We start from the raw sequence: 9,970 nt of genomic DNA on the forward strand, positions 1-9,970 counted from the left end.
GAAAGTTATTAAAGCTGTTTACTTGAATTCATCTAAATGTGCATTACGTGTTTTGGAGTAGACTTGTTTCTGCCTAAAATTTGAGATGAGTTTGGTGTTTTTTTTTTTCTCTTAACCTCAGTATCTCCTGATTTCCCAGATATTATAAACTTGTGTCTGATGTGAAATGAAGGTCCCATTGTAGGGACTGCTCAGAGTTTTATACCTTTTTTTTACAAAGACTCCTTTGTAAGTTCATTTTATGAAGTAATGAAACTATCACAAATTCATGTACCTCTGAGTGTGAGTTTAGTAATAGCAGGGGAGAAAAAGTAATACAAATTCAAACAAACGTTTGTATGTTTTTCTCATTTTGAACGTAAATGCTCGGATGATTCTTACTAAAACTATTTCTTTTAAGTTATTCACTGTTTCCAGCTTTTTATATTAGTACCTTATCTTGGTGTAGTTGTACATGCTAGGTGTATATGAAGAGCTTCTGTTTCAGCTTCTGTGAAGGTGCAGTTGTAACACTGAGGTAACAAAATAATACCTCTTTAACTCTTTCCTAATTTCTGCTACCATTTAATAGCTGAAGAATGTTTCTAATGAAGCTGCATGTCCAACAGAAGCAAACTGTTTGAGCAGAGCATCAAACTGCAGCAAGTACTAGCTTGTTATAACTTGTGAAGTTGCATGGTGGATATGCTCAGGTCTCTAAATTGTGAGCACAAACTGGGTGTAAGTTGCTTCTTAGCGTAAGGGTTTTAATGTTATCTAGAAAGAGTCTCTTGTCTGTGAAATTGCTGTTTTAGCCTAAATAGGATAAAGATTTAGGGAACTCAAGAGTTCTGTGGTTATACTGTTTGTTTTATAGGTCCTCAGCTTTGCAGCTTTTTTTTCAATGTAGGTGTGAATTGGTAAAATCTCTTTAATCAGAATCATTATCAGAAGTCCTATATTGCCCCAGTTATATTTCATGATAAGTTCTAATCTTGCCCTCTGTGTAATTAACACTTTTATTTGTTTTAATTTATAGAGACCTGAAGCCTGAAAATATTCTCCTTGATGACTGTGGTGAGTAAATAGTTGAAATTAATTATGAAATTACAAAACATACTATTCAATCTCTTTAGTTTCTTGCACAGAGTATTTTCATAATAAGAGGGACTTGAGTGACAAATATTAAGTCTAGTGTATTTTGATTAGTAAATTAAAACTGTCCCTTATTTCTTAGAAAGTGTGGAAAAAATACTGGGGTAAGGAGAGTGAGAAATTACATGTAATGTCAAAGTGGTCCATTTCTGCTCTCAGAATTACCTTTTTTCTTTGGCTGCTCCTTCTCCCTTTTTGTTTGACTTAATATGACTAAAGCTTAGCTAATTTGTTTTTATTTGCCTTTGTTTATCTTTAACTACATAATTTATTAGCTTTGAGGTCAGAGTTACACTTAAAGAGTGAAATATGATGTTAAGCAATAAAGAGGAATGAGATCTGAAGTGTGTTTGTTTCAATACTTTAACAAAAACAGATGTTTTGATGGTTGCAAGCATAGAAGAGGCTTGAGAAAGTCAAGGAAGTCAAATCAATATGAAAAAATTTTTCTTTTTTTTTTTTTTTTCCCCAGAAGCCAAATTAATGCTCTTTAATAACTTCGTATTAACTTATCAAAATCTTTTGAACTCACTGTAGAACATGTGCAGCAATTACCTTCTTCTAAGCTGTGGCTGAATATTACCAGTTTGTTCTTGTAATTGCTGAGTATTTCAGTTACAGAAAAAACTGCTTTTGGAGTCATTAACACAGGATTTATTTCTAGTCTTTAAAGTCAGAGTGTTCTGACTGATCAACTTCTGAAAAAGAAGATGTCTGGGAGAAGTGGCTTTGCAGGAGCTAAAGCTTTAGTACACATCAAATGCATTCTTTACTTCTCTCCAGCAACATCTAGCAAAAGCGGCAGGTTTCTCTGAGGAAAAACGTAGCCGTACAGGACTGCACTAGGATGCTTTTTTCTGGCAGGGATATTTTGATCTTGTTCCAGAGAGCAGAGGAGGCTAATTAGAAAATCGCTTCAGGAGCTCAGATCCTGCACTTGACAAAGGGGTTCATCAGATGTTAGGGAACAGAAGAGCATCTGGATATTTAAAATAGCATTTACTGCTCAAGAGCATTTGATTATTTCTAACCAGCATAAAAAGTGGCACTTAGGATTTTTCTGCTCTCTTTCCCCACCATGATTACCTAGCGTATGTAAAGAAGACATTAATGAGCTAATAACTAACAGTGATGCTGCAGTGCTTTTTGAATGACAAAGAAACTGTGCAAATGAATGTCAGGCATTTCAACAGGCTGCCTAGAGGGGTGTTGCAGTTCTAGGAAGCTTTCTAGACCTGAAATAAAACCAAACGAAAACACAAAATAAACAAACAACAAATCCTTGAACAGAGTGGACCAGCTCTGGCATGTTATAATACCAACAGCTCTGAGTAGGTTCTGGTTAGGAATTTCTGTCCCTACTCCTGTGCAGAAAGAAAACTAGCCTATTTCTTGCACTTAGCATTACTAGGGTACTTCATTAGAGGAAAAGCTAATGCTTTCGTACAGGCTACAGTTTTCTTATTAGAAACAAATAGATTAAAATCTGATGTTTTCTTAGGAAAGATAGGTTTTTTTTTAGAGGGGAATACAGAATGGAAAAATCTGTAGTGTGTACATACAGAAATCCATATAAGCAGACATAAATTTCTTTTTATACTGGCCTTGCAGCCAATGCCAAAGATAGAAATAGAGTACTTAACATTTTTGGTGTGTGTGACCTTTGGGAAATGAATTAGATCTGTACTTCTGTTATGAGTTTAAAAAAAAAAAGGGGTGGGGGGGGGAAAGAGAGGATTTCTTTCTAGTTAAAGAAGCTTAGTTCTATGAGATATATGAATATTTTGATGATTTAGGTGTTTTTTGATGAGGTGTACAAGAGAAATTTCTGGTTATAAAAGTGATGTTTTATTATTTACTGCCTGTCTTTTATCTTAATATGAACAGGACATATTAGAATTTCAGATCTTGGATTAGCTGTGCAGATACCAGAAGGAGAAACAGTCAGAGGACGGGTTGGCACTGTTGGTTACATGGGTAAGTGAAATATCCTTTGCTAGTTAGGTTTTACCAGCAAGTTTTGTTAAACAAATACGTGAATGACTTGTCCAAAGAGCTACACTGGTTCTGTGAAGAAAGGTTGTAGTATGTGGTGGAAGATGTTGGTAGTCAGTTACACGCCTTAATAAATGGGAAAAGTTGACTTTGGGATCTCTAATGTTAGGTAAAACTTGTAAGAGAATGCAATTTCTTCTGGTCATAAGTATTAAAAAACTTATGTGCTTCTGTTGGATACATACAGTCTTCAGTGTCGAAATTAATGTTTCTTCAGCGAATAAAGGGGTTGCTTAAATACGAAAGAGTATTAATTGAATTCTTGTTTTTTTTTTTAATTTGTTTTTGTAGCTCCAGAAGTGCTCAAAAATGAAAAATACACATTCAGCCCAGATTGGTGGGGTCTTGGTTGCTTAATTTATGAAATGATTGAAGGACAGTCGCCATTTAGGAAGCATAAGGAAAGGGTCAAACGGGATGAGATCGACCGGAGAGTAAAGGAGGACCAAGAAACGTATTCGGACAAGTTCTCTGAGGAGGCAAAATCCATTTGCAGGATGGTGGGTGAAGAGACGTAGAGGTTTGAAAATTAAATTTCTGATCTGTTTTTAGAGATGAACTGCTTTATTTCAGTCTTCTGCTGAATTTTTTTCGAAGCTGGAATGAGGTGTGGTGAGAGTACCAGCATCTTTCTTTGGTTCAAGTGGATGTTTCTGAAGATCCATGACTTGATTTGTCAAATTTTGATCATTCAGAACTTTTTTAAACTTAAGGGAGGCAGCATAAATTGGTTTCTCTCTCACGTGATTGAAAAATGCAGCATTTCTTAGACCAAGTTTGATCACAGTGTATAGCTTTGATTCTGTATGTAGAGAAATGGCAGAGTTGTACACAAGCTTCACAGAATCATAGAGTGACCCGGGTTGGAAGGGACCTCAAGGATCAGGAAGCTCCAACCCCCTGCCTGGCAGGGCCACCAAACTTCCATGTTTACTAGATCAGGTTGCCCAGGGCCCCATCCAACCTGGCCTTGAGCACCTCCAGGGACGGGGCATCCACAACGTCCCTGGGCAGCCTGTTCCAGGACCTCACCACTCTCCTAGTAAAGAACTTGGAGAGTGGTGGGAGCTTCCTTCTCTAAAAGAGCCTGTTTAAGACAGCAGGTATTTTTAATCTTCTGTGCTCTTAAACTTATTAAGCAATGCAACTGTACAGCAAGCTTCAAAAATTTCCTTACTAGTTTTTGCAGTATAAATAAATTACTTACATAGATTTACATTTTTTTTTCCTATGGTTTTCCCTGAAAGTACAGTAAAAACTATTAAATGTGGCATTAATTAAAATAATTTCATACGACTTCTGGTTTAGTCTTTACTGCCAGAGAAAGTAACCATCTTTTTTCAGCAATTCTTTTGTCTGCGATGTTGTATTTGAGTTTCCAGTTCATTTTGATACCACAAGTTCATATTCTAAAAGGCCAAGCAAGAAAGATGTAGGGCTGATTTCTCTTCTTAATTGAGAGATCATACCACTAAGACAGCCTTTTTATTCATATCTTTGCAGTTACTTGCAAAAAATCCAGGGGAGCGACTGGGTTGTACGGAAAATGGAGCTGCTATGGTGAAGCAACATCCTATTTTCAAGAATATTAACTTCAAGAGGCTGGAAGCTAACATGTTGGAGCCTCCATTTTTGCCAGATGTAAGTAGGTGAGACAGATTTGATTAGTATCTAAAAAGGCATGAACTGCATAATTTGTGTCAGTTATCATGTGAACTGCAGATAAACCTTTTACAGTTACTCACACTGGCTGAGATTACCATTGTTGATATAAGCTAGTTGTTTTGTGGTGCTTCATCTGAGAATACTGCTTCTGTAAGTAGTTTAATATGTCACTATAGGTCTTTCTAACTGATTTCTGCTAGCCCTGAAAACTCAGCTTTCCTAGATCAGCTGCTAAACATATTAAGTTCAGCTTTGAGGAGTTCAACTCTGGAGCTGAACAGAAGCTGCAGGAGGACAAGTAAACTGTGAGAACCAGTACAAAAATCACAGATGCTGCATGCTCTTCCTGGTTTTGGTGCTCTTGTTCTGTTACCTGCAGGATGGATGGAACTCCCCAAGTGCATTATGACAAGAGTCTGTTAAGTTTTTGCATTTCTTTTGTGTAATATAGCATAATTTAGTCATCAGTAATGTTAAATATGAAATTGCAGATATTTCATACCCCCCTCTGCTCATCAAAAAAAAACCTTAATGAAGTAATCATTATTAAATTATTATATAATTAATATAATAATTATAATATATAATAATTAATTATTATATAATCAAATATTGTACTGCAGCCACGTGCCGTGTATTGTAAAGATGTCTTGGACATAGAGCAGTTCTCTACAGTAAAAGGAGTGAACCTGGATACTACGGATGATGACTTCTATTCCAAATTTGTTACGGGTTGTGTCTCAATCCCTTGGCAAAATGAGGTATATATTTCAGAAATATTTCCTTGAGTGCACTGGTGAGAAGACTTAGTGTGGGATAAATTTACAATACTTTTTTCCCCAAAAAACATTAATGAGTAAAAATTGAAGGACTGCAATGAATGTGTAAAATGAAAGCTGACATCTTATTACAATCAATGAGACTTTATTCATCAGCAACTTCACCACATTTTCCTTGTTTTTCTGCCGTATGTACGAAGTGTCACTCTTCATAGGAAGAAGATAAGTTTTGTTCTATTAAAAAGCTAATAGGCTGCTGTTTTACTGTATTGTGCCCAAGTATCAACAGAGTATCCAAGTGACTTATTAATATGGAACCACAGCTTATGTTTTCTACAGTTTCAAAGCAAACTGTAGTCAAACTTCCTTTTAAGGCTCCTGAATGAGCAGTCTGGGATTCTGCATGGATGATTTCTCATCCAAAGTTTAGTCCATATTTGATATTATATCAAATATCTTAATATTATATTAAGATACTATATTTGTTAGGCTACAGTGTTCTGAAGTGAGCTGAACAGACAAAGAGAAAATAAAGTATTTAATGATACACAAAGCAAATCTGCTTCTGGTTCTAAAAATGTATGCTTATTGCATTATAGGCAGGAGAAATTACAAAAGTGAAGGAGTATCTTAGTGCTTGTCTGTGTGATAGTGCTTTCTTAATGCTCAAGAGAAGTTGCTGTAGACTTTATGCTTTCCTTCAAGCAGGTCTGCAAATGATGTAGTTTCAGTAGCATGAAATGGATATATTTTTGTTAGGGGTAACTAGTCAGAGTAAATGGGTGATGAATGGAGTGTGTTGGAGAGGCTTGTATGGATGCTTAATTTATATTTTATATGTTTCACAGATGATTGAAACAGGATGCTTTGAAGATATTAATGCATGTGAAACTGATGGTACTGTGTCACCAGACAGAGAGAGGTCTCCTAAACCAAAGAGAGGCTTCTTTCACAGACTTTTTAGTGGAGAGGTAAAGGTGTTTCATTTCTTTGATGAGAAAATTAGCAGTAAGACCATAAATCTGTTCAATTTGAGCATTTTTAGAAGTTGATTTGTGATAGAAAGAGCTTTTTTTCCTTGAATGTGACAATCCATATAAAATCCAGTTTTTCCTCTTTCAGCATTCTGCTTTTCTCTAGCTTGCTAGCTGTTGCCTGTGGGGGAGGGAGGGTGGGGAAGTACTGGATGTTGCTAATACTGCATTGTACATCTTTCTTTTCTGGTGACAGTAACTTCAGTTGTGCTCCTTTCCCAGTTTTTGTAGAACTTAGGAGATGATTTGAGAGATAATTGAGGACTCCTTTTGCATAAACTTTATACAGAACTGAATCAAAGTTAGTGTGATTGGGCACTGCAATATAGTACTTCTTCCTTTAGAAAGATGGACTCCAAACAAGTCATTGTGGTGTATTAAACTGTGCAAAGATAACTTGTAAATGAATGAGTGTGAAGAAGTGTTATGGAATAAATGTTAAAGTACTTCAGCAAGAAGCTTTAATTCTTTAACCTAAACAACATATGCTTACATAACTCTTAATAATGCACAGCCTCTCTTTCAGACAAAACTTTATTAAAAAGTAAAAGTAAAAGCATATGAACCGAATACCAAAATACTGTCTGAAAGACATGACAGTATTCTCGCTGTTGAGAAGTAAACTATTTGTAAAGTCTTTCAGTTGAAGATACTGTACATAATTCTGCTTGCTCAGTATGCCTGCACTTTGGAGTGGAATTACCTTGAGAAGCTTAGTACATTGCAGTAGGAGACGCTTCTCTAGGAGCTGCTTTGGCTCCTCGAGCAGAAATAGAATTTTAAATTTGCTAAGTAGCCACAACAGAGCCACATTAAAATTGCATGATGATGATTTTTGTCATCAGCTGGTAATTCACCTCTGTCAAATGGTACAATGCTAATGGAACATGTAAGAGTACTGCTATTTTTAGGTCACCTGAATTCACTTTTTCCACATTTATATTGGAGGAATGGTTAAGTATAGTGATAATCTCACATAACTGAACTTAAAGCTTGTGTCTTCGCATAGTTTTACCAATCTGAATCAAGTTATACTAAGATCTTTCTACTGAGAAGGTTCCTACAAATACTAGCATGGGTTGCAAGCATTCAGCTGGTTTTAAAGTTAAAAAAAAACAAACAAACCTACAGTTATTTGTCATGTGAACTTAATCTTAGGTTCTTTACTTCTCTTAAATGAAACTTTAAAGACTTGAGCTTTTGAGGTTGAGCTGTAGTTTTCTTCTGTACTCCCAGAGTATTAGGGAGGATGGAGTAAAATGTTCTGGAAGAAGTCCCACACCCCTCCTCTCTGCACTACCTTGGTGCCCTGAAAAGTATCCAAACCAACAGTAGTATTATCTTTGCAACTAAATTGTTTTTGTCTTCTCTTGCAGGTCTGCTTTAAATCTGATTGCAGTGATGAGGAGCAGGAGTCCTCTAGACTTTAAATCACTTTACTGTCAGCAGGATTAGCAAACTTTAAATGTTTTATATCTCTGTAGCAAAGTGTATTATATATATTTTTATGAGTTCAAGAATTTTTGTACATTTGTACTTCATTTGTTTTAAGATGTATATTTTTCACTAAAGCTTAATTGTACAAAAAACGAGTGCCATTTGAGTGAGTGTGTTTCTGTATGTATTTGATTTACCTTCTTCTCCCCACCCCTGCAATGGAATGAATCTAGGGATACTAATAGGATTCTAAAGCAGAGAAATAATATCTATGGCATAAACTTAATTTGACTTTTTTTTTCGCTCCTGGTAAAAATCTTGTTCATTAGACCTTTATTAGCTGTTTTCTTAAGAGTAAAATTGCTGTACTGATGAAGTTCATAATTCTCATATTATATGGCTGCATGGCAGTGCTATCATATAATGCATCTCAAGAAAACTGCTAAGGAAATAAAGGAAGGTGCACTGTGGCTAGCTATTATGAAATGCTGTTTGCTGTATAGATCTGAAAATAGTCTTGATCTTTTTTTTATTTTTGGTCTAGAATTCTGCACATTTAGCTTAATCTTGTGACCAACTGTATTACCTCCTACTCCTTTCTTTCTTACTTAGAATTTCTCCATACAGTTCTTCAACGTGGACCATGCAAGTAGCCCTATGCCAAAATTTTATAGCTATGCTTTTATGTACTTTGTTGCCCCTTACTGAAAGGACTTTTTTTTTTTACCTGTGGGAACTAATTTTTATTTTTATTTTTTCATTCATTTTATTATTTTTGTAAATGAAATTGTTTACAGTTCCATGTAGGATGTTAGGGTTTTATAATGGGTAAGAAAACAAATCACAGGCTCGTAATACTATCTACTCTGCTTATCATGTTGTGTTTGCAACACTGTAGGGTTAACAGTGATCACTGCCACTGAGGGAAGGACAAGCTAGTGTTCGTATTAAATTTAACAGTGTAAATAATCTCTCCTTATAACTTTCAAAAGCATAAACATTAAAACCTCCTTGGTTTTAGCAATTATAAGATTGCTTAATGCAGTTATGGAGCTACTGTTGAAGTTTTAGTTATGATTACCTTATGTTCATGAGTAAAAACTGATTCCAGTTTGATGGAAGCTTGTAAAATGTCTGTTCTTCTGGGCTCGGAGTATGCCAGGCTTCATTTTGAAAAGCTCTGTGTAAATTGGCTTATCTGTTTCAGAGAAGAAACTTAAGGAACACATTTCATGAGCCTTTTGTTTTCAGACTTTGTGCTGTCTGTTATGTTCTGTATTCTGCAGATTGTCTCCACAGAACATGCTTTTTTTTCCCCCCCCCCAGCTTCTAATCTCTAGGAACCAAGCAGACTGCATATGTTCTATATGTACCAACTGAATATCTACCTCATTAGGTTTCTGCTTGTGAATCACAGACCCCCTGGGAGAAACTCAGCATGCTCCAAAGATACATCTGATAGCCCTACTGCAGGTGGAAGTTCACAGTATTTTGTTTCGGTGGAGAAATGTTGTAATGGATTAGAATTTGAAATAAGTTGGAAAACTGAAGTTTTACAAGATTCTGCTGGGGTGCGTATTTGAAATTGTTCCTCTTGAATACTATGCCACAGAAATGAGGAATTAGACTCTTTCTGTGTTTTCAGTGTGTGCTCCCTGATGTCAAAAGCGATACAGAGGAGAGCAAAATGTCTAACAAGGAAGAGAGAAATTGGCAGTGGGAGAAATTCCTGCGTGACAATCTGATGCAATAGTGAAGGAAGGGAAGACTTGACAGAAAGAGAAATAGGTCAAGTTAGGGTGTTGGTTAGAACCATTATATGTGAGGCAGTGAGCTGGCACAGTCTTTATTATCTTTTGTCCTCTT

At 35.9% G+C, this 9,970-nt stretch overlaps 1 protein-coding gene across 1 annotated transcript in view; it reads left to right on the top strand.

Moving 5' to 3' along the window:
- GRK4 (G protein-coupled receptor kinase 4) overlaps positions 1-9,302 on the top strand; it is a 30,593-nt gene extending 21,291 nt beyond the window's left edge. Inside the window, exons 10-16 of the mRNA XM_072334918.1 lie at positions 1,019-1,056; positions 3,022-3,111; positions 3,481-3,689; positions 4,693-4,830; positions 5,478-5,615; positions 6,482-6,604; positions 8,044-9,302. Coding sequence (XP_072191019.1) covers positions 1,019-1,056; positions 3,022-3,111; positions 3,481-3,689; positions 4,693-4,830; positions 5,478-5,615; positions 6,482-6,604; positions 8,044-8,097 — 790 coding nt within the window. The 3' untranslated portion in view covers positions 8,098-9,302. The remainder of the gene's footprint in view (positions 1-1,018; positions 1,057-3,021; positions 3,112-3,480; positions 3,690-4,692; positions 4,831-5,477; positions 5,616-6,481; positions 6,605-8,043) is intronic.
- Positions 9,303-9,970: the final 668 nt, after the last annotated feature.

This window comes from Excalfactoria chinensis, chromosome 4, assembly GCF_039878825.1.
Source record: "Excalfactoria chinensis isolate bCotChi1 chromosome 4, bCotChi1.hap2, whole genome shotgun sequence".
NCBI classification, from domain to species: Eukaryota; Metazoa; Chordata; class Aves; order Galliformes; family Phasianidae; genus Excalfactoria; species Excalfactoria chinensis.